This window comes from Rhinichthys klamathensis, unplaced genomic scaffold (genome assembly GCF_029890125.1).
Source record: "Rhinichthys klamathensis goyatoka isolate OS25496 unplaced genomic scaffold, OSU_Roscu_1.1 h1tg000027l_1, whole genome shotgun sequence".
Taxonomy (NCBI): Eukaryota; Metazoa; Chordata; class Actinopteri; order Cypriniformes; family Leuciscidae; genus Rhinichthys; species Rhinichthys klamathensis.
Genome location: NW_026606577.1, coordinates 429,699 through 455,352, shown reverse-complemented (window position 1 = coordinate 455,352; position 25,654 = coordinate 429,699). Strand labels below are relative to the sequence as shown.

The window sequence follows — 25,654 nt, the reverse complement described above, 5'->3', positions numbered from 1 at the left end:
TGGTAGTTGAGGAGAGATTCCCTGATACAATTGTAAAGCACTTTGGGTGTACAGTAGTAGGCCTACATATGAAAGCGCTATATAAATGCCTCATTCATTCATGTGTAGCCTCGTCGACCCACTGGAACAGTTTTTCACAGGAACTAATATTACACAACACCTGTTTTACCTCATAAAATCCGGACGCGCGAGCAAGGGCACGTGCCTAGAATGCATATGCAAAAACTCTGGCCCTGGCCGTGAATAAAAATACCAGGAGTTTGTGACAACTAGCCCCGGTTTCCTTAAGACATTATCGCCATCTGCTGGAGGAACACGTTAACTCTACTGACGGACACCAATAGTCTGCAACTAGAGGGCGGTGTCGTAGCACACAAATATTAATTTGTCATTTTACAAGACCACATTGTTAAAAATTTAACCGGTTTTCTGGTAGGAGTAAATCAATAATTTTTTTTTTTTTTTTTTTTTTTTTACTAGACGAGGTGTCAACACCAATATGCTATTAATTATTAACTTACAAAACCACATTGTTCAAATTTAACTAGTTAGAAATTTCTTGATGGATTCCCAAAAAAAGACTGATTGATTAATTGATTGATTGACTGACTGTCTGATTTGTTATCAGTCAAATCAATGAAAATGAATGACAATGAAAAATATTACATTTTCTCATATTAGGCTACATCACATAATGGTTGCAGACTCTGCTTACATTCATAAAATAAAATATCACTTTTTTTGTTAAAAATATCAAAGAGTATAGTGGTACTGCCATTGGAAGTAAACACAGTTCATTAGCCTAGGTACCATGGTAGGCTATATATCAAAATTCCATGTTTTTACCATTTGATGACTGTGTCAAAGTTTTAAAAGATTTATCAATATACCCATGCAACAAAACCAAGGAGACAATTTCATTACATAAAACACTTCGCAAAAGTGACTGAATACTACTTCAAGCCATTCTTAGCACCTTAAGTGTTTCCTGTCCCTTTAGTCTGGAATGTGTCATGTTTACTCACCACTGCACCACAAACGAACTGTCCTGGTCATCTCGTAATTATGGGTGCGACCTTTTTTGACAGTCTAAGTCTAGTCTTCAGCAGTTTCCTTGAGAGCAAACCAAAAAGAGAAAAGCAGAGGCATCTTTGGAGTTAAGGCTGCTCTGTACCTGCTCAAAATTTGGTATATGTTAGCATAAAAGCCAGACTAAATTATGCCTTCTCTGACCTCAGAACCCAATAAAAGTATTAAACTTGCTGTGTAAATGCATTCATGCCTCCTCTGAGTAGCATTAAACACTCACTTACTGTTACTGGCACTTTAGAAGCGCTTATGTGCCACATTTAAAGTGTAAATTATTTGGCACTAGAGACATCAAGGTCATATGTATATATGTATACATAACCATATATATCACAGGACGCCAAAAGGTCTGTCAAGCAAGGATGATTTCACCAAAGAGCTCAAGTGTTAACTTACAAGCCACATTTTAATACCTAAAATTTCACTAAAGAATGTTTCACTACATTGAGAATATTCTCAATCTATCTCACGTGTTCACTTGCTGGCCACACTTCAAGATAAATCGAGGAATTGAGAAGATTCTGCAAACTGTCTCCAGATATCAGGATGGTGGAAAGTGACGTTAGCATCTGCACGGCCAACACACACTGATCTCCGTTTCTTCACATTTGCTGTCTCTGGAACACGTATGTCTATGTGTGTGAAGTTGGGTCACTCCGTCTCCTCCGTGAAACCAAATTGCTCCTTCCTGGCAGCCATCGGCATCCCAGGGGCCACAGAATCCCGTAACCTACCTTCCATGCCGTCTGCTAATTGAAATAGCTAATGAGATCTCGGAGGACCAACTTTCCAAGCACTTCGTTAAAAACAGTGGCAGGATGTAGTGATGTATGTCTCGAGACCGGTCTTGGTCTCGAGACCGGTCTCGAGACCACTTTTACGTGGTCTCGGTCTTGTCACGGCCTTGACGGTCTTTGGTCTCGGTCTTGTCTTGGTCTCGGACCTCTCGGTCTTGTCTAGGTCTCGCTGTCTCAAACCGACATAGTGGTCAGGGGATTGAGCAATACAATACTACAATATCCACGACGATATCCGCAACGTATTGAAGCGCGCGTCCGAGTGAAGACAGTGCGGTGCGCGCGAGCCACGCGAGAAAACCCTGTATCCGCGCCACTGATCGCAGCGGCAACGAGCACTTTGATCACTTGATTTAAAAAACACATATCATGTACAGTTTTTGATATATTAATATTTAGTAAAACACATATCAGTGACATGATGGGATTCAGGAGATTTTGGGTAACTGCACAACTGACAGATGACTTTGAGCGCACCGCTAACGGTGTGTGTGTGTGTGTGTGTAACCATAGCGACAAAAACGACCAACTTTCGGATCCTGCACTTAAGCCTATAATTTCGTTTTTAAAAATATAATTATGTATTTAAAAGTTGCAGAATGGATTCATTTGGAGACTTCGAAATCAGCAGAGATAGGCAGGCAAATGCAAAACAACATTTGACAAGTTATTGCTTAACTTCAACACTAATGTTTTTTTCCCCTCCTGTCTCGACTTGGTCTCGGTCTTAGTCTCGACTTGGTCTTGGTCTCGACTTGGTCTGTCTTGGTCTTGGTCTTGGTCTTGTCTTGGTCTCGATACCATCTGGTCTTGGTAGTGTCTTGGTCTCGGTTTAGGCGGTCTCGACTACAAGTCTAGCAGGATGTCAAAACATGTATAATAGTGCTGTAAACGTGGGGAAATATTTAAATTCTGGACACAGCTTTGTGACCGAGTTTGCGATCTTATAATTATTTACAGCCGCCTGAAAACAACATGTTCCCGCGTCCTCATCATCACACAAAGCTCACTTTATGGCTTTGGTTACTTACCTCACAAGTCTGTCAATAAAGCAAACCACAATGAAATCAAATAATGTTTGTTCAGATAATATAAACCACAGTATACATTTGTTTCTGAGCCACACAAACTATTCTGAGATTTACGTGAGAAGAGTCATAATCATAATATCCCACAGTTATGAGTAGCATAATACTTACCTCATACTCCACAATAATCTCCCAATAGCACCGTGATTTTGCCTAAGACATGTTCCTGGATCAACATTATTTTGTTGATCCTGGAGCAACATTCCTGTCCGAAAATTTAGTCATAACCCATAATATCGAATCCCTAAAATCAGAGGGAAATGATAGGTGATAGCGCTGGTGTATAGGAACCCTGGTTGTAAGCCTAAACTGTAAACTTGTCCCTCAAATCTGATTGGTTGATTGGAATGTTGTTCCGTTCCAGGAACATTGTACTTGGTGAGATCAGGTTCACCTCTCCGAGGTCAAGAAGTCTTAGAAAGATGATCTTCAAATACTTAGTTCAACGATCAAAGCTCTGTAGTTTTTACTGTGGGGGGCAAAACATATAATGCAACGCAATATAGTGATGATTAAGAGATGGGACAAATAAATATTCCTCAAAAGCCTGATGTGCCATATTTGATAGTCACATTTTACCATGTTTTTTTCCCCCTAAAAATGGATGTCAAGTTGCTTCAGTCCAGTATAAGTGTTCATCTTGACATATAACCGACAAGTTATTCTTACATTTTCTTTCTAAAAATCAGTAAAGACTTCATGACAAAAAGCATTTTTGCATATTTACAATTATACTAAAAATGCAGACTGTGTGCAAGTATTCTGTAATTTTGATTATGATTCAGAGGCCTTAGAAATTTGCATATCAAATATGATATAGTGGGCTTTATAGGGTTAAGAAAGTAAAGACCTCAAATTGACCTCAATGTGTATTTTGTGAAAAACAATTCTCCCAGAGAGCTTTTACCAGGATAATGACATAGTGTTTAACAGAAGAGTCTACATTTGTCTTTAAGAGGCTGACTTTTACGCAACAATGAATTATATAATTTAGTTTGCGCACATCATGAGTGCCAGCATTTCACACACACCACTTCACGAGCCCTAATTAGATAAATGAACACTGTCAGCGTGTGTGATACTGGCTCTATTCAGAAGATCTCTGTCGCATTATTTAGCCAGTCATCACATGCAGAGTCTTCACCCACCAAAAACACAATGCAGCCTTTAGAAATAACTTGAGGTTTATTAGCTATGGAGTCTTAGGAGAGTCACACAAACAGGGTTAGGAACAGGATGAGGTGGTACCAAAAGAAAGAGGTCAAAAAAAAAAAAAAAAAGAGAGAAGAAAAGAAAGCAGTAATGAAAAAAAAAAATGAAAAAAAAAAATCAAACTCCTAACTACCATTAGATTGAATTGAACTAAAACTACAAATTGTATTTTGTCAAGTACGGCTTTAAAAAAAAGAGGAACCTTTATACATTTGTCTTTTATACAAGTAGCAACATTGGAGAATCACACTGAAAAAAGGCAATTTACAAAAAAAATACATTTTTGTTTAAAAGAGAAAAGCAAAATAGAGGGGTGATCAAATATTGACCAATAATCATTCCTTTTCATTCTATCTTAAAAACTTGGTCTAATATCTATAAAAATGTAAAAACAAAGCAATATACAGGTGTAAAAAGTTTTTTTTTTTATCATCATTTTTTCACTCCACTGATTTGGTGACCAGGGAGAGAGGTTGTGTCTGCAGCAAGGCATGATGGGAATGTAGGGCTGCCTGATGGTAGGGTGAGGATGGGGAGAGTAGGGAGGGAGGCAGGGTGGTGAACGGGATGGGACGGGAAAGGAGGCTCGCCGACTGGCTGTGGAGAGAGATGTTCGGATGAGAGGAGGTGGACGAGGAGGAGGAAGTGGAGCCCGAGGCTTTCCCTGGCAGGGGGAAGTGTGAGTGGTGGGATCTCCCCTCCGGTTTGGTGGTGAGGGACAGGGGCTGCGCCTGCTCCGAGTGAGTGGCCGCGGGGGCCGCTGGCGATGCCAGGGCGGCCGATGGCGTGGCGGGCGAGTCCAGCATGCTACCGTGCGAGGAGGTAGGGCTGTCACACATTTTCTCGGACGGCAGGTACGGGATACACTGCTTCTTGGGCTGGGGCGAGAAGTTACCTGCAGATGAGGGGGGGGGGAAGGGTTAAAAATACACCCAAAATGTGATTTGTATGCAAAATTAAACTAGTTTAAGTTTAAGTATATTTAAGTGTTTTTATATAAAATGTTAATACATATTTAAATTGGTGTTGTTATTGTCAACTAAAACTGTTCCATTTTCATTGATTGAAATAAAGCTAAAAAAAAAGAAAAATATTACATGAAAAACTTATTTTATTTCAGTTAGTTGTCAAGGTAATTTTTTAATTATTAAAATTACTAAAATTAAAACAAATATAAATTAAAGGTAAATATAAATATATATAAAAAACCTAAAACTAATAAAAATGACAATAGCACTTAGCAAAATTACTAAAACTTAAACAAAAATGGAAGAGAACAGAAAATATAAAAATAAAAGCTAGCTCAAAATACGAATATATTCTACTTAAATTAATATATAAAATGCATAAAATATTTTTTAATTGACTTAATTTAGATGCCGTTAATTCATAAAATGACAAAAATGTATGATTATGACGTAGAAATAGTGACTAAATTTAAAGGATATTTTCATAAAAATACAAAAACAAAAACTTACTCCCAATTGCTCATAACGTAACACTTATTTATTGTTAGAAGGAAGTGTTTAAAACAATGTGACCATGAATAAATTAATTTTTACTTAGAAAAAAAAATCCAATATACAAAGAAAAACAAAAAACCAAACCGTTCACCATCTAGTCAAAATTGAACTGAACATGATCTATGAGCTGAGTGATCGGACCAACAGAGACGCTGGGGGGGAAAATCTGCTCTAGTTTAGCGAAAGACTACACATACAGAAAGTGAGAAAGAAATACAGATGGCCAGTGACACCTACACTCTGGTGGGGAATCAGGTTTATTGTCTCTCTTCCGTTTCTTCCTCTTTCCCTGTGGAGAGACATGATTTGGAGCAAATTAGATGTGTTTGATTAAGCAAAACTCCCCTGGCTGCCAAAAACAATGGAAGAATCCGAACCCCACAAGACATGCGTTAAACTCTGCATTCTGGGCTTACTTACATAATTGTCTCGCGCAGACCAGCCCGGATAAAGCTGAGAGTGCAGCTGCCGTTCTTTCCTGGCGAGTTCGTAATATTTGGCCTGTTCCTCACGTGAAAGAGAGTGCCACTGCGGAATAAAAGAACATATGGTCAAATTTCCCTCCTTTTTTCATTCCTTAAAAGGACAGTTCACCAAGATATTTACAATTTCACTCATGTCATTCCAAATGAGTTTATTTCTTGTGCACAAAAGAAGAAATTTTAGAAGCACGCAAGTCACGCGAACCACTTTTATGATGTATTTGTGTCCTTTTTTTTTTACATTTGAAAGCTTTAATGCACATTCGTTGTAATTGCACGGAATAGAGCGACCAGCACAATCTTCAGAATATCTCCTTTTGTGCTTCATTCAGGTTTGGAATGACAAGAGTGTGAGTAAATGACACCAATTTTCATTTTTAGATGATCCGTTCCTTTAAGACAAGATGAAGAGAAACACACTAATGCATCTCAGCTCCACTCATAATGGGAGTTGTAAGCACTCACCCTCCTGCCCAGGATCTGGTTGATGGCTGCGCTCTCTTTCAGGGTGCATTCAGCCACTACTTTGGCCCGCATTTCCTTCATGTAGAGCATGAAGGCATTTAGGGGCTTCTTGATGTGAGGCTTCTTCTCTTCCTCTTTCTTCACATGCATCGAGGACTTTCTGTACAGACACAGATGAATGTAAAATGATGTCAGTCGCAGAAGAGCAGAGGAATGTCTGGGAGAGAGTAATGGAGGACAGAGACTCACCCGTGTGTCGAGTCGCCGCTGGGCTCCTGTTTGATGGCAGGCGACACAATGGCAGGGTGAGGGATGCCCGTCTGGTGCAGGCCGTGAGAATGATGAGGCATCATGTGAGGAGAGAAACGACTGGATACCAGACTAGAGAGAGAGAGAGAGAGAGAGAGAGAGAGAGAGAGAGAGAGAGAGAGAAAGATAGGTTCACAGTCAGCGATAGACGGTAATAAACAGACAGACAGATGGATAAAAAAAGCAGACAGAACGATAAGATGGAAAAGATAGATGAATAGATGGATGACAAGACAACAGAAAGAAAGACAGACAGACAACGATAGACAGATAGATGATGAATAGACAAAATGGCAGAGATAGACAGATCGACAGATGTCTGTCTGACAGAAAGACAAACAGAACGATAGATGGAAAAAGTAACAGACAGATAAATAGATACTATAGACAGATGGATGGATGAATAAATGGATAGATAAAATGACAGACAGACAGATAGACAGATGACAAAAAGAAAGACGGACAGACAGAACAATAGATGGATGGAACAAATGATAGACGGATAGATAGACAGACAGACAGATGGAGGGATGGATAAAACAGCAGACAATAATAAGATTAAAAAAGATGGATGGATAGACAAAATGACCGACAGACAAATAGATAGATTGATAGATGTCTGTAAGTAAAAACAGAATGACAGAACGATAGATGGATAGATAGATGGACAAAAAAACAGACAGAAAGTCAGACAGACAACGATAGATGGATGGATAGACAAAATGACAGATAGACAGATCGACAGATGTCTGTCTGTCAGAAAGACAGAATGATAGATGGATGGAAAAAATGACAGACAAAAAAATAGACAGATGTCTCTCTGTCAGAAAGACAGAGAGAACAATAGATAGATAGATCGATAACACCGGGAGAACCTATCATTTTAGCTGCATCTGGAAAACTGTGCACTGTGTTTCCAAATTCATAACAGCTAATACAATAGCAGCATTGTCATTTTCACATTTGAGAAAAAAACTGTTCAAATCTGTGATTTGCACACTCTTGTTAAACGCATATTTCCATTGGACTTCAGCACTTTACCGTGCCACAAAATGAACGCAAGCAGAAAAAGATCTCTCTCTTGCTACAGAGCAACAAAAGGTGCACAGTCATAAGACAACCATGAAAGCAATAGTGGGAGATTAAAAGCCATGGAAATTTCAGGCTGATGTGCGACAACTGAACTCATCCAGCAATCTTATTTAATTTTTAAGCATTATGTGAATGGAAAGAATATGATAAAATCATGCATTAGAGAAGTTTCTATTCAACATGAGTTTTAGGATGTGCTACTTTTTATATAATGGCTAGCATATCTACAGTAAAATGGTAGAAAGAGGGGAGGGGGGGGGGGGGGGGGGGGGGGGCAGAGTTATCTGCAACAATAACTCTAGATAAATACAGGTTTTTATCTAACTGAAATAAGTTTGGTCAGATTTCCTTGGTTGGAAGTTTTTCCATGTGACATTTGCATAATATTAAATAAATATATTAAAATATTAAATGAAGACATACAATTATTCTTCATCAGATCCAAAAAGTTCCATGTTAATCAAATAAGCACCATGGTAATAGCTTGGTATTTTTAAAATTACCCTATAAAAATGATAAGTTAGCACCATGGTATAGTTTAAAATGCCATGCTAAAACCATTTCAGCAGTTTCCTGTACTAACTCTTCTCTGAGCCTTCAGGGAGGAATCGTGCTGTCTGCTTCTCATGTCTAACAATAGATGCGAGTTTAACTTTAAACCAACATGTCGGTGCAGAAGGAGGGTTCTGCCCTCTGTTACATACCCAGACATGGAGGCGTTCATGGCGAGTGCAGGGTAGGGGTGTCTGAAGCCCCCAGGAGGGATGGAATACATATGCTGGCCTTGCCTGAAGATAGAAGAGCAACACTCAAACAACTTGCTACAGCAAAATCAAGGGCAAACAGATCGTCTTTTCCAAGGAGAACTTGCAAAAAAAAAAAAAAAATAGCTACAAACTTGATTATGCCATCTGCATGGGTAAAATAAGGTTGATGTTATGTATTTAAGGCCACAGAATTCAGACTTACTGAGGAACCAACCATCCTAGAGGGTGAGGGATCTGTCCAACTGCCCCAGGAGAGAGAGGGTAATATGGGGACAGCTCTGAAGGGTGAGGGGTCCTTGGTATGCCTGAAGAAATAATTGTTGATTACGAAAACTGAAGACGACAAATATAAACATAAGTCAACTTAAGGGTGAAGTGTGTAACTTCTGCGCTGCTATTGGCACTAGGGCTGGGCGATATGTAAAAAATATTTTATCGATAATCGCCTTAAAAAATATCGCGATATCCGATTATATCGTCTACCCAAGCCCCGCCCCCTATGCGCCCCGCTGGGGACAACACATATGGAATACACGTTAACACAAGTCATGTTGAGTTTGGCTGCACTTTATCTAATGATAGCCTGCGATTTAGTTGGTTTAATTTAATGATTGAAACGTTAAAGGTTTTACTTTGGTTAGTTTGAGCTTAAACGAGCATAAAACATTAGCTTTGCTTGTTATGTTAGTGTTGCTAATAATTTCCTCACTGTTCTTATTGCATCTGTGTTTGAAACGAATTTCGTTTCGCGAGGAGAAATGTTAAATAGGCCTACAACTGAACAGAACAGAACACAATTTGGTGATTGTAAGAATGCTGAATGCATGTTTATGTTATAGCTATACGGTCATCTCAGAATAAACCCGACGGGTGATCAGGATCAGGTCTTCATCAGCCTGAAGGGGGTTATGTGTCTTGTCTTGTCTATTTGTTTTTCATAAGGTCCGATTTTCTCCCTTTTTTGGGCGGTAGCCTATCGCCTGATTTAATAATAAGTTTTAATAATAATAATGTGTAGTGCTGTTTTTAAACTTGTATTTTCAAACTATAATATATTTGTTATTTGTCTAAAATTAGGAATTAAAAACGAATTGTCGTTCTGAATGAGCAAAAACGTTTTTTTTCCCCCTCCTTTTTGGTTTTAGTTCCAAGTTCACCTTAAGCCGTTTAAGAAATAAAAATGACTGCTTTATTTATTTAGAAACAGAAGTCATTAAAAATTATATTTGCGGATTTTTTTTTGTTTGTTTTGTTTATTTATTCATTTATTTAATCTAAAGCAAAGTAGGCCTAACGCTCCCAATATAGCTATACGGAGCTGCCAACATTGCTCCGAACGCGTGCATGAGATAGCCTATTCAAACGCAATTTCTTCATCCGTTTGCAATATAACGACATTTTTATTTTTATTTTAATTACAATGGTCCCGTTTGTGCTTTTTGATTAGGCCTATTTATTATGTGCAACATTTAAATTAATATTCAGAAATGGGTAAAGTTAGCCTACTTCTACCATTTGTTTTTCTGATGAACTTTTATCAGCCTCCAAACCAAAATAAAATAGGCCTAGGCTACTTGATTATATGAAGAAAAATGTTTAACAAAATTACGAAAGTAAGGACAAATGATGTTTGACAACGCATCTCAAGGTCGCACAGACTCATGTTGCAGTTGGAGCAGTCAGCGCCGAACAACAGGCAAATAAAATATTAAGCTAATTAAAGTTACAAAAGTTCAGTGAGTGATTTTCTTTTTCTTTTGTTCTTTGATCAACATTAATGGTGGCAGCGAGTATAGGCTGTCAGTGGACTGATTCAATGGACATATACTGTTTTACTTTCTCAACCGTTAAGACAAAACCGGCTGTGTTTAGGCTACAGGGATATTTGAACTTGAAAAGATGTGTAGCCTACCTACTGAAGTCTTTCCACGGTTGAAACAATAATTCTTCTGATGTTTATTCATGTTTATTTGATGCTATAAATTAACTAGAAGTATAATTGTGAGATATAATTCTGTGTATTTGTCCGTGCACTAGGCTATGTGAGAGGCGGCTCTTTGCGCTGTTTGCGTGAGTGCGCAGCTCAGAAAACAGCGTGCATGCAGACGTGTTCTCTTTCGTCTTGCGCTTTAAGAATGCTATCAAGAATCGATTTTCTATTCTTAATCCTACTAACTAGCCTATAACAAAAATATTTCATTCATGTTATTGCATGATGATGTGAATAAATATGTTTAACTATAGGGCTATGTGAAATATAAGCCTATGTCATTTTTTGATATTGACGATTATCGTCTGGAAACAGACTGTTAAATCGACATCGCGATACTTGCGAGACATCGTCGATATACGATAATATCGTCATATCGCCCAGCCCTAATTGGCACCTAAATGAATTGTAAATGTAGTGACTGTCTTTAAAGGGAAAAAAAAAGAACACTCCACTGGTTTAGTTGCAATTCCATTAAGTGCCACTAGCTGCACCAAAATGACACGCTTCACCTGTAACTACATCCAATAAACCCCATCAAAACAATGAAGTACTCTACGTTTCTAGATTGTACTCAAAGCTTTGATGAATGCATCTCAGATTGCTGAACCAGTTGGTGGCGCTTACCTGTCTTTGGGTCGAGAATCTCCGGTGAGAGGTGAGAGGGAGGCGTCCCCGGCGAAAAGTGTTCATTGCTGTAGGTAATCAGCGGTGTGAGGGGATGAACGTGATGGGGGTGTTGTACTACCGGCACCTTATTGGACTGAAAAACAAAATGAGAACACAAAAGAAGTGAGGGAGGGGGGAATGAGATGAGTGTGCAAGTTTAAACAACCAAAAAGGCAAGCGAAAAGAAGAAAATAGACATTAGACCTCATTACTCATGAGCGGCGCCAGAGTGTTTTAAAGAACAATGGGTCTCGGCAGCAAGGTTTACTTTTCCCTACTTCTCCCAAAGGAAAATAAACACCAGTTGGGCATTTGACCGGCTGTAAGGAGAGTGGGAGAAATAGCACCTTACACCCCTAGCAGGCAGCGTTTCTCTCGTTTAGCACACTAGCGTCAAGAGAGATGATTCCAGCTGCCACTCGCCATAATTGACGCTAGGACAGGCCTGGCATTTGAAGGGAAGTGGCAGTCACTACACTCTTAGGGATCAAGAAGCACCTGTTGTAACAAATCCTTCATGGCTTCTTTTGGCAAGGTGGCAAATCAGGACTACATCTGCTAGGCCAGGGGTAGCAAAACCTAATCAAATACACCATAACCAGCTAATCAGGATTACTTGAAAATAAGAGGCAGGTATGTTGGAGCTAGAATGCAAGTGAAGTCTGCAGGAAGGCATTCCTCCAGGAGTAGGGTTGGCTATCCCTGCGCCAGGCTAATATGATTGCTAAATAGATATGTAGGCCTAACCTTTGTGTTAAAACCTAATGACTTTCTGAGGAGTGTTGCCTAAAAAGTTGCCTATATTCTAGCCAAAACCAATCATAACGGCTATTTGAGCTTCTTTTTTTTTTTACACATACCCATATGTTAAGCCCTGGAAAATATACTCTATGCAAGTACATGAACACAAATGCTAAGCTAAGCAAGCTCAATTTCATGTTTCACATTCTAAGAATTCAAGCAAAGGGTGTGCTATGCTAATGCTTGCTGCATTAGCATAAACTCTCTAGTCAGTTTTCTCTTTCAGGTAAATTTCTGTCATGGCATACCGACAGTTTGAGAATCTTACTGAACAAAAGTAGTTAAAATTAGTCTGACTTCAACTCACCAATTTTAAGTACACAGTCAAGTGAAGGTATTACCCACCCCCACAATACTTAGGAACTTTTATTAGCATATAATTTACTAGCAACACCCCAACTACATAAATATAGCAGTAGCACTATAATAATATCAGAAGCAGCACTGCTGTGATGTGTACATAAGCCAATGCAAGGTGGTGAGCAGTAGACTGAATGGGGTACTTGTTGGCTCAGGACGTCACAAGGGAGCGAGAGTGGAGAATGCCGTCTTGTTTCCTCCATGCTAACCTTCCCCCCACCTCTATGTAGGCAGTGGGTTTGACCTCTGCTCCAACCAGCACTCTGTGAACATGAACAAGGCTTGCATTGAGACAAGACTAGCTCTCATTTCCCACAGTCCAAACACATCCAGATCTCTGGGTTGCCTCTCTATTCCTCGCCTTTCTCGTTCCATCTATCTGTCTGACTGTCTGTCTCTGTGTTTGTACATAATTTAGCATTGCATTTGCAGAGACAAGCTGTGCCTGACTTCTGGAAACCCTGCAAGGTCCATCAAAGTATGGTTTTAAAGATCTGTCAGTAGGTTGACAGAGAAAGAAAGGAATAGGACAACTTCCACTTATCCTTTGAGATGGTGTATGTCCTCTGCACTATGATATTAGTTGTTGAGGCTAACGGTCTCTCTTTCTCACTATCCTTCTGCCAAGAATCCCTGCCGTGTCAACACGCCAGCCGTTTTGCCTCCAACGCCACCATCCCAAGCATAGAATGCCGCCAGACTGGGCCCCTCGCCTCCATTAAAAATGGACTGGATGGGACTGGCCGACTCCAAGCATCCATATCAGCACCTGGTCAGAGTACTCCTATTTGTTGTTTAAGTGGGTGCTTTCCAGCTAGCGGAATGGAAGTATCCACCAGATTAACCCAATTTAAGTCTTAAATGAGGAACTGGGGGAAAACACAGTGTGACCACAGTATGGTGAGCATTGAAAATATATGCAAGCTGAGTCACTGGGTTTGGTAACATAAGGACAATGATACAGCAACAATAGCACTTTCTCAGCAAACCATTCTGGTTGCAATATGCCGGAATCAACCTTTAGATGGCAGAATTGGGTTCTTCTTCAACTGTGGTCTGTTAACAGGTACCTGGCTTTTTTACCTTTTGTCCAAACAAGTACTGCAGTTCATCAAGGGCAAAGCCTGATAAATCTTCCTAAATCTACTTTAGCAAGTTGGCCTGTAGGAGGAGAAGACGCCTGACCAGCAAAACAGTGAAAAACAGCTGACAAAACACCTCTCCAAACAGAAAAAGTGCGTCATTGTGTAAACATTGTTCTACCTTTTGTATCACACAGTTACATTACATTGACTCAAGAGTTCTCAAGCACATATTTACCAATTGTGCTAGGTCAGTCTTTCATTTAACGGCCATTATTTTGAGACGCTTAGAATTAAAGTTAAAACAATGTTAGCGACACAGTTCAAAGATGTACAATGTTATCTTAAGAGTTATTTGGAGTGACTCTCCACAAGGTGTTGCAGCCATTTGAAAATGTCAAAAGTCACAACAGCGCAGGGTCAGCGCTCTACACCTGCTGATTAATCTGTTGCTTTTCTCCGCCTGCTACCGAAGGAACCCGCCCAAAGACGACTTCTGGTGCCACCACATGGAGCTGTTAAAACTGGAGCTCTGCTAAAACAAGCACATTGTGGCATAAGAAGCAAATGTGGCCTGGTTTTTTCTTCTTCTTTTGGCTTCACCTCCTCCATCTCTGACTTGAGTTACTGAGCAAACAGGCGTTTGAGCAAGAGGGATCAAGACACAATGAACCGCTTTAGTGCTGGAAGAATGAGAGGCTAAACGCAGATTCAAATGAAGGATAATAAAATAGTGCAGAGGAGAGGACAAGCCAAAACTAGCAGTATAAGCCAAACAGTATGATCCCTAACAATGGGGCACAATTTACAATAATCACCATCTAGCGTCTAAGGGGTACAACATGGCTTTGAATTACATTTTAGCATCTCCATTAAGAACTATTTTCTGTATTTTAGCGATCTGCATCGTGTTTCACATACTCATACTTAACCAGGCATTTTAAATGGAGGCCACAACACCTTTAATAGAGAAACTAAAATACGATCATATGACGCATCCATCAGGTTTTTGCATGAACATGTAACTTCCCATCAGCAAAAACATCATGCCTTCACTAAGACATCAATTGTCAATGTCATTAGCAGGCAATTTGAATGGAATTTCCATTTGTAATCCGATTTTTGAAAACGATTTGAAAATGGCTGGTGGACTCATGACTAATAAACTTTATTCGTTTATAATAAAGTATTTAAACCACAATTTCTTGACTAGCCAAATAACTTTGAGACAGACAACGGCTAAGGCAGTGATGTGCGGTGATGTCTTAATAAAGAGACTAGGCACTGAAAGCCAGATTACCTGATTTATTGTTTAGGCTAATAATACGTAATAACAGTAAACGTTACGCACAAGCGCAGCATAACAAGAAATGTACAAATCAGGATGTATATCGTGTACTCTCACAGTCTCTCTCTCGCACACACACACACATACATACACACACGCACACACACAAGCGCGGCACAGGCACACACAGGTAGTTAATGTCCACTCCAGCATCAGAATACAACCATTCTTAATCCTTAATTTTTGCACAGCGGCCAATTATGTCTGTCAGCAAAAGTAAAATCACACACTGCTCAATTGAATATGAAGGCAAATTAAATGCATTAATTCAACCACATTGATCAATTCAATATTAAGCCCAAAATAGTTTTTGACTCACCAATCGGTAGATTATTTGTACATAAAATTCATCCGCCGCTCTTTCCTCGTAAAGAGTCGATCACAACTTTGTAAAACTCGTCTTTACGGGCCTTCATTTACATTTTACATTTACATTTATTCATTTAGCTGACGCTTTTATCCAAAGCGACTTACAATTGCTATATATGTCAGAGGTCGCACGCCTCTGGAGCAACTAGGGGTTAAGTGTCTTGCTCAGGGACACATTGGTGTCTCGCAGTGGATTCGAACCCGGGTCTCACACCATAGGCATGTGTCTAACCTTCAGTTGCTGCACTAGTCCATCTAAGGCTGGCGTAGACCTCCCTCTTGCTATTAAGTCAGATTTTGAATTAAAATCGAGCTTGGAAAAATTTCTTAACTCTGTGATCACGGCCGGTGCTGTCATTTTGACTTTGAATTTGGCGGGGATTAGGCATGTAGGCTAGCTGTGGTGTAATGACGTTAGCTGCGCAAATATCTCGGATTTTAATTGGTCCATGTCTGATATGTAACGTAGATGGTTACGGTCATAGCATATTTACGCCCAAAGGCACAGCAGAGTTGTGCTTTTTGCCGTACATGTTAAAGAATACAGGATCGAAGTGGGTTTTTCGCTTGTCGTCTGCAATGAATGGACCGTAAAAGCACTGCTTATTCTACCATTTGTTTTTTATTTGATTATGCGTAACTGCTACATTTGTCATCGTAACGTCTAAACAATTGGAATAACACCCATATTGCATATATAAATCACAAGAATAAACGGTTATAAATACAAATACAAGTTTATTATTTAATAAACATTTTTATTTTTGAATTTTGGCAGGGTAGGCAGTGCCTAGTTTGCCTACCCAGACCGCACGTCACTGGGCTAAGGTGGGGGCTAGACAAGTGCGATTGCAGTGTCGACTGTTGCTAATGTAAGTGTTTACTAAACACAGTGCCTGAACCTGGGTTTTAAGAACCAGGGGCCGGATTCACAAAACATTCTTAAGAATAAAATGACTCTGAAGTGAAACAGATCGATCATGAAAACAGTGATCACTAGAATATTTTAACTTGGCAAGTTGGCACAACACATTAAAAACAGAATGCTGAGCAATAACTCCCACCAAGACAGTCGCGACTAAAATAGTCTGTGTGCTTATGATAACTCCGGTAATCTGCAGGGAAAAAGCAAAAAGACAGGCTTTGAGTGTTTTCATTCGGCGAGTCTTCAGCAATACCCAACTCTCAATCAAATAACACCAACGCCTGTCATTTTTTTCTTAAGAAATAAATGAAGATGTTCTTAAGAAAATATTTGAGAACTTCTAAAGAATTTTTTAAGAATTGCACAATTTTACATACTTTTTAGAATTTTCTTCTTTCTTCAGAAGATTTACAAAAATAAGAACTTCTTTCTTAAGAAGATTTTCATGAATCCGGAAAAGATCTGATACAAAACTGAGCTTACAACACATTATGTTTTTACTGTGTCTAAGTTTGAGAAAGCAGAAATGCTAAAAACTCATTTAATTAAACTACTCAAAAAGACACTTTAGGAGTCTGGGGGTTTTCTAAAGAAAAGTACCATTGTATTACCATAACAGACACCGTGTGAAAACATCATGCTAATACCATGGTTTTTGGACTTTAGGATACTATGGTATATATGAATATGCTAATCAAATTGTACGATGTTATACTTCAAACTACTATTGTATTACTATTTGATACATGAACTATGGCAATGTCACGGGATTTTTAGTATGAATTTGACCAACAAAAATCTCACACACAGCTTACAGAGGAGTTGACAAAGCTGAAGTTCCCACAATGCCTCACACATCACCTGTCCCTCTGTTCTGGTTTGATGTATTATTCATGTAGCCTGGGTCCAGATGCATTGTATGGCGGGCAATGTGAAGAGGTGGGATTGGTGGTGCTGCAATATCAAACTCACACACGCTCAGAGCGATGCCAATGGAATGCTAAACAAACCCGGTTCCTAAAATAATTGAGCCTTTCGGACCACTCTGGCTCACCCTCTTAGCATGTGTGCCTTCTGGACCCAATCTGTGCAGCCACAGTTTTCACAGGTCACTCACACACTCTCTGCAGCCTGGTGTGAATTCAGCAGCCCCTGCCATTCATTAGAAACACAATAAACCCTCCTGCATGTAACCTAATTATTTACCGACTCTAATTAATCCTCCAATCACAAGAGATTCCCCAAGATCTACATGCCAGAAATTAATCCCAAATGCCAACATCTAATGAGGTAGCGAAGTCTGTTTTCCTGGCGGGAGAACAGTAGCATTCAGTGTTTCTTCGTTCTGTTAGGACAACACAATACTGAGTGTTAAAGCAAAGTCAGCATCAACAGGCTTCAATGGTCAACTCATCTCCGTATAATTGGATTAAAAATTCCCCCGCTGCATATTTGCAGTCTGTCTGGAGTCCCCAAGCATGATAATAGGTGCTTTATGAAACACATGCTAAGTAAATAAGGACAAGACGGCAGACACAACAGGCCCAGTGTACCAGTCCTATTATCAGGTCATCGTAATCTTTGGCCTGAGAACTTTAAATTGGATTCTCATTTAGACAGAACTGACCCGAAGGTCTGTTTGGGAATCTCTTGGGCAAACGCTCTAATCTTCCAGTTAGGACCACAGTCAGTGATCACTTTGTCACCGTGGCAAAACCTCATTCGCTCTGAGCTGACTACCTCCATGTTTGGAGGGCGAAAAAAAAAAAGTGTCTCCGGAATGGATTAGCTGCCATTTGGAGCGAGCATTCCTGAGGTTCTCCGCCGTGGTGTCTGGAAAGGGCAAAGCAGGTCAAAAGTTGGGTCGCATGAGTGGCCGGAGGGGGTGGAATGGCAGGAAAATAAGTCTTTAGCTTGTTGACACTTAGTACGACAAGCTTAAGCCCTTGGCCTTAGCCAGGCTTCGGCTAAAAGCTAGTCGTGCTTGTGTGGGCAAACATATTTCCGGTTGTTCACTGTGAAAGAAGTTACCAATGTACCTTTGCTCTGAAAACTAATGAATTAAATATCAGTTTATTACAATATTTTACTGTTCTTTTAATGGTTTTAGATCAAAATGTTGCCTTTCAAAGTATTTGTTTCCTAAGTACGCATATCACGCAAGAGCACAAGATAAGAATGGACTATTTTCAAAAAGGTTAGTCTATACCCAATTTATCTTAAGACCTTTTTTGATTGCATTGTGAACTATACAGAATATGAAGTTGCTGGTGGACTTACTAAGTGCCCTGGTGTGGGTGATCTGGAGTCTTTGAGGGCTGCAGCCCCAGGAATGTCAAGAAGAGGCCATTTCATTTGTAGATACTGCAGAGAACAAAAGAGAAAATCACAAACAATCATTAACCCATTTGACAGGTGGTCTACATGTCATTGCATAACCAAAAATACTCCTATTACTCCAAATGGATATAGTGATTTTAAAAAGTTGCCAAAACCAGTTTTTGGAGTTTCCACTTTCAACGTTTGGGTTGAAAAAGTCAAGTTTTTGAACTGCATTAAAGGAATAAACTAGGGTATATATTTGCCACAGGAAATAATTCAATCTGACACCTTCAATTTATGCACTTGGATGAAAAGTCCATGAAGGTACAATTGACTATTAAGTGTAGCATATAGACTAGTATTTCTGTACACAAACACAGATCTGTTTTTAACCTGGAACATTCCTTTAAAATGGAATTAGTCTGGTAAGGAGATTCAATGGAAGAAATCAAGTGAATGGACCACTGAGTCATCAATGGGTTCTAGCAATCCAGCTGTTCTTTGTCTTAATTCATTTGAAAGCTGTAGAGATGAACTTCGAGTGCTGTTTAGCACCTGGGAGCATTAGCTGGAACAGTTTGCAGGGCCGAGACAAGAGCAGTCCGGCCCAGGGGAGGGGAAAGTTAAACATGATTTGCACTGCAGGTCCCAGCATAGTAAATGCCCAGCTGGATGGATAATATGGGTGTATGTTAGTATGAGGAACAGCTGGGAGGAAGTCCCATAACGTACTGGGAGAATAGGAAGGGGCCTTACAGAATGCATAGAGCAGAATCAGAGATCTGCCTTTGTCTAATTTTACCCCTCTATAAATCAATGAGAGCGTATGAAGAACGCAAAAGCGATGCTGCTAGGGTGAGTGAGGTATGGAATGAGAGAAGGAGCAGGGAGGAGACACAGTGATGAATGACTGGACTTCCTATACAGAGGGAGACATTTATTGTGAAAGCCCTCGTTGCTCAGTGCACTTGTCAGAGTTTGATGCCTTTCAGCTTTTCTGGGGCCCCTCGCATCCAGCGCTTATGATTTTCAGGAGCAATTTATAAAATCGAGTTTTTCAACCCTTCACGGAGCTTCCCCGCCTGGCTCGGTCATCTGGTTTGTGTAGAAGTCAAACCATATCAGATGTTCCTGTGGAGTCATCATTCCTGTATCTAAGCTCTTGAGTCTAGGGGCTGAAAGCATCTGGGGTTATAGTGAACATATATTCCTCAAAAACTCTTTCCAATTTATAGTTCTACTTAAGGGACACCATAAATGTAGACAAATCCTTATACATCGACATCCAAGCATATATGTACTAGGGGTGGGCTATATGATCAAAATCTCGTATCACAGTCAAAATACAGTTATTTTTGCCTGAAATGCAATGAATAATTAGCAGTAATCTCTCATATAGGCATAAGTTGGATATTATCCAACATTGCAACACCCAAACTCCTGCAGATTCCATCGTTAAAACAATAAGATCTCATAGTAACAACCCAAACATGTTCTACAACCAACCATCGTGGTACATCAGGGGTTAATAAGGCTTTGTTTCTCCCTTTAAACTTGATTCTTCACAAGTGGAATTGTAGTGAGGATGTTTGGTTAAGACTGTGGGCTAAAAATGGAAAAGACATTATGGTCCGGTGGACGGAGTTGCAGGGTTAGTTGGTGCGGAAAACAAAAGTAGTTCATGAGCAGGGACTGGTACGGTTTCCTTACAGCTGGCAGGATGAATCGAGACCTTGTGCCTTGTTTATTAAAGATGTTTGGTTCACTTTCACCTTCCCTTGTCTGTAGTACAGTTGATAAACGACAGCTGTAAGTTCAACTTCTAATTTGGCCAGACAGTCAAAATGAATGTCCTTTAAGAGACAGTTGACCCAAAAATGAATTCGTCCTCATGTTTTGTTCCAAACCTGTATGATTTTCTGTCTTCTGTGGAGCATAAAAGATGATATTTTGAAGAATTTTGGGGTCCAAGCAACATAAAAATAGTAATGCAGTTTTGAAATGAGGGTGAGTAAATGATGACAGAATTTACATTTTAAGGTGAGCTATCCCTTTAAGTCTGTGGGCCTTTCTCAATCTGTGTTCTTGTCTGTACTTGTGTCCTTGTGTTCTTGTGAAACGTCATCTTTTGTGGCCCAAGTACTGTCCCAATACACAAGTTTGCATTTTGGCAAGAACAGTTAAAAATCCCGGATGTGTTCTTGACACGCCCATTTTACCGAGGATGCATCGGTTGGTAACTTGTGTGAACTTGACGGCAGAAATATCCCAGCATTCAATTCGGCATTCGAGGAAGGAGAGGCAGGTCAATACAGTATTTCGTTTTTCTACAATTACGTACACTATTTCATCACTAAATTCACTTCTGAGAACATTTGATGCGAGAAATCAACTGTGTAGATTTCAAATATTGGCATTTTACGAAAATGTATGGCTAATCGAAAATGTGCTCAAACGTTTTCGGAAGTGAGAATCTCCATAAGCGCCTGCGGGTGTAACGTTAGCTATCGAGCCAACCGGCCAGTTTGCTCACAGACTCGTTTTTCCCCACAGCCAAGAGACCATTGCAGCCTGGCTGTTATCGTCAATAATTCTCGTTATGTTTGGGTACTGCAGACGGTGTCTGTGCGGGGGAATTATTGCGCAATACCAGCAAGAACACATCGTCTCAAACTGTCAGCAGCGTTCTGTGTGCTCGTCACCTTGTGAGTTCATTCTTCCAAGAACAACTAGCAAGAGCGTTCTCCCCAAGAACACAAGTCCGTTCTTTGCATTCTTGGTTTTGAGAAACACCCTGTGGCTTGCTTTCAGCGCGCATCTGTGAACGGTTCTTGAGAGGAACCACTCTGAGAAACATCTAGTTCTTGTCCGAGGCCTTACCAAGTTTCTGGTATTTGCAGCTGCAGTTAAAGTGGACGGATGACTGAAAAAATACAATCTACCTTCCCCATCATAACCGCCATCACTTGACTGAAAACTTAACATACTATCTTGAAATACAATCTTAGTTTTGCCTTCCCACACAAACACACAGACTACCGGGCTGCAGGGACCTGTGCCCTGCTTTTCTGGAGACACAAAGGGAGATCGGCCAAAGTAAACAATCATGGGGTCTGGGGATTTGTATTTGAAAGCCGTAATTCCAGGAGCAGATGCTTAGCAATGTGCAACATTGACTTCTTGTTGAGAAGAGAAAAGAAATGGTGCGCAGACATGAACCCCTCAAAATGCATGTCAAATGAAGCGACAACCTGCTGACCAACATAATCAATCAAAGCCTCACTAAGAAAAACATCACAAACAAATACTATGTAAGAAAAATACCTGCAAACTGTGGTCAACCAATAAAGGTTTCAATACAGGCTGATACCACAATTACCAGAACAAGGAGGCTGCCATGCACGATACAATTTCATTTACAGCAAATTAGATGATTTTTTACATTTTTCTATATTTCTATATTTATTTACGTTTTTATATTCTATATTTTAATGTATTTTATATTTATAAATGCATAAAAAAAAACTGTTGATCTCAAAATGCCCAAATATCCACAGAATAATCTGTCTGGCTGATATTTAAAATAAATAAATAAAACATAAAAATTAATCTTGAGCATGCATACTGAATATTAAAAATATACTTAATTATGAAAAAAGATACTGAATTATTTAAAAAAAAAAATCAATGTCACTCATTGCCCTAGGCAGGCTAAGCCCGAAGACATACTTCTAACCGGGTTCATGCGGTTTCATTTCATAAATACACCTGGAGTGCGTTTGTAGCCGGCGTCTACTTGATGTCAAGAGGTCACAGAGAAAGATTGAAATGCTGCTTAAATACTTTCTGCACCGCTGAGCGAAGATGATTTGGATCTTTAACAGGATTATGACAACTTAAAACTTCACAAATATACTCTTGACAGTCATATGCTGGATGAAATGAAGCCTTTTGTCAAAACCGAGAAGAAGACACCTCTTTAAGGGGATATCTGGAAGTCTCAACATGTGTTGCTGCAACCACAAGCTTCGTTTTGGATACCGGGGATTTTAAACGCTGTACCTCAAACAGCAACCGCATCCACAGAATAGCACAGCGTTATTGGGGGGGGTGGGGATTGGACAAATCCTGAGTGGGGCGGAGCCAAGTAGGTCATGTCAATCATTCAAACTAAGGATGGCCTACATTTCTCCCCGATGTTTTCACCCATTCCACACACACCCTCCACTAGAATGGAGCAGGACGCTGGTGGAGCACAAAGGAATCCATTACATCTCAGCATCAGAACAGTTAAGACAGACAAAAGGCTCTGGATTACATGCATGTATGCCTATAGGGCAGTGCCCTGATGCGGCCAGAGGGGTCTGACATCACCTGACTCATTTATTTATGCGAGCGACACCTCTTGCTGCTCTTTTCACTGCTGCCAGAGGGAAAGACAATAGAGACGGCGGTTTCCAGCCCTCCCTCACCGCAGGTTGGCATTCAGGCCTATTGTTTGTTTAAGAGCTGCAAGAGTTTCCGATAATTAAGTAAACAATTCATAGGCAAACGACACCCCTATCTGTGCTAATTGGAAATTAATTTGCAGGGAAAAGAGAGGAATTCTTGACCGCCTCCAAATATGAATTAGAGATCTGAGCCGGGAAGGAGGAAAAAAAAACCATTTGAACAACAAAAACAACATAGGCAAAACATTATGTAATTATGAAGTCTGAGTTCAGAGATTAAACTCAGAGGAGGAGGAGAAGCTCATTAAAGCAGACTTATCTTATTACAGGAACATTAATCGGATGGATTGCAGTAATTTAACCAACAAATCACCTATTCATCCACCGATCACATTAGGAAGTAATTCAACAAGGTTCTGGGAACTTTCATGTACAAGGGATCAGCAGATGCTAATTTTGTTTCAGGAATTGGATCCAAACCTGTGTGCATATAAATGGCCACAGCATAAAATAAATTTAGCCCAATTTTTTTTGAAATAAAAGATTACTTTGATCAAAATAATCTGCAATGTCATTTTAGGGCAAATAAGTCATTTTTATTTATTAGGGATGCACAATATAATTTGGTATAGGCCAAGATTATTATTATTAATGATGAGAATCGGTTTAATTAGGCCAATTTGTGAAGCAGATAATGTACTCTCTTTTTTTTTTTCAATTTAAAAAAACACATCTCTGGTTCAAACTGAAGAAAGGATAATAAATTATATATATATATATATATATATATATAATTATTATTTATTAGTCTCATTTGGACAGTATAGTAAGGTTACAAAAGTACTAAAATATTTTAGATACTCTTGTAAATTGTGATTTTTTAAAACTGTCAACACAATATACATCTATAATATTAGTCACTAACTATATCAGCCATATGTTTAATTAAACAACAGCTCTTAAATTTTAAAATTAAAATAAATGTTTAAATGGTTTACTATTTTTCTACACCAGTCAGTCAAATATCAGTCAAAACACAATGATCTGCTATTGGCAACTCAGGTGGAAATTCAGTAAATCCCTACTTAAAAAACAAAAAGCAAAACAAAAATTCACTTACAAATCCTAATGCAACAGAGCACATGTTTGTGGTTTGTTCCAGTAGTTCAGTGGCGCTGACTGACCTGCCTACATTAGATGCGTTAAAGTGCTTCTTTTCATCAAGCCAGTGGCTTCCACACAGAACTGGGCTTCAGCCTCAACAGGAAAGACTCATGACTGACAGTTGCTCTCCGAGTTCCCATGGATACTATTGTGACCTCACTGATAACACTACTCCCTCCATTCACTGCCTACTTAAAGAACTGGTTCAGAGGTCAGCCATCCGGAGACCAGGGGTTTCCATGGCAATGTGGCCCATTTAGGGACGGCAACAGAGACCAAGTTTGCATTCATCAACCGTCCGGTTGCAGAAGAAAAAAAGGAACTACCTTTGGGAGACACCTTCAGTTTCTGATCACAAAAACACACTTTAGGCTATGTCTACATTAATCAGGATCATTTTGAAAACGCCGTTTTCGTTTCAAAACACTCTCTGTCCACACTGAAACATCGGAAAACGCTAAATTCACCTTACTGCGCATGCGTAAATCCTCATAAAAGCTCACTGAGATGATACAGACATAATTAAGTTATCATGCTATTCTTCTGGCAGAGTCATTTTATTTAGCAAGATATCTCAGCATTATATGTTTGGTCTAAAACGTAACCGCGCTCATGTTTCGCCGCAGGACAGCAAATGCCAGTACATTTTTTGTCATCTCTGCAGGACTGTGATATGAAGAGTGTACAAAGTAACATGTTTAGCAACAGAGTGAATAGCACATAACAGTAAGGGCTGGGAGATATGGCAAAAAAATAACATCTTGATTTTTTCAGAATTGACCCGATTCAAGATTTTTTTTATTGTTAAACTAGTCAACTTAAAACCGTAACTACAATATGATTCAAGTAACATATTCTTTATTAACCATCTGGTTAAAAAAAGTGATAAATCCAAGTGCACCACACATGAAGTGATCAACATGGTGTAAATGTAAAACAAAGTACGCATGAAATATTGTACAAACTCATCTTAAACATAATACTATCTATATACTCAGAAATAATATAAAATAAAATGCTAAATATTTCTTAGCCGAAAAGTAATAGCAATAAATAACACCAGTAATGGGCTATTATTAAAAGCCTTTAACTACAAATCCTTTCATCCTGTCACCATCATGCAAACATACAGTAGCCTAGTTATTTTACAGGTTTTTGCATTCCATTGCGCTATTTTTCCTATTGTTTTTATGTTTAGCGCACGTGTTTGGCTGTTGCACTCGTGTCTCGAGTCTTTTGCAGCATCTGAAACGGCATTCTAACAACGTGGTGTTCAAGTAAAAAAAATTTTTTTAAATCACGTCTAACTTTGCCATTTTCCCCATTACAAATGACCACGACTCGTTTTT

The 25,654-nt window shown here is 39.4% G+C and overlaps 1 protein-coding gene across 1 annotated transcript in view; it reads right to left on the bottom strand.

The window, feature by feature from the left end:
• Positions 1-4,274: 4,274 nt before the first annotated feature.
• Positions 4,275-25,654, bottom strand: part of tcf7l1a (transcription factor 7 like 1a) — a 35,063-nt gene continuing 13,683 nt past the window's right edge. Inside the window, 9 exon segments of the mRNA XM_056243548.1 lie at positions 4,275-5,081; positions 5,947-5,998; positions 6,130-6,237; positions 6,657-6,812; positions 6,896-7,037; positions 8,762-8,845; positions 9,027-9,129; positions 11,442-11,577; positions 18,649-18,732. Of these exon segments, the coding sequence (XP_056099523.1) occupies positions 4,627-5,081; positions 5,947-5,998; positions 6,130-6,237; positions 6,657-6,812; positions 6,896-7,037; positions 8,762-8,845; positions 9,027-9,129; positions 11,442-11,577; positions 18,649-18,732 (1,320 nt within the window). The 3' untranslated portion in view covers positions 4,275-4,626.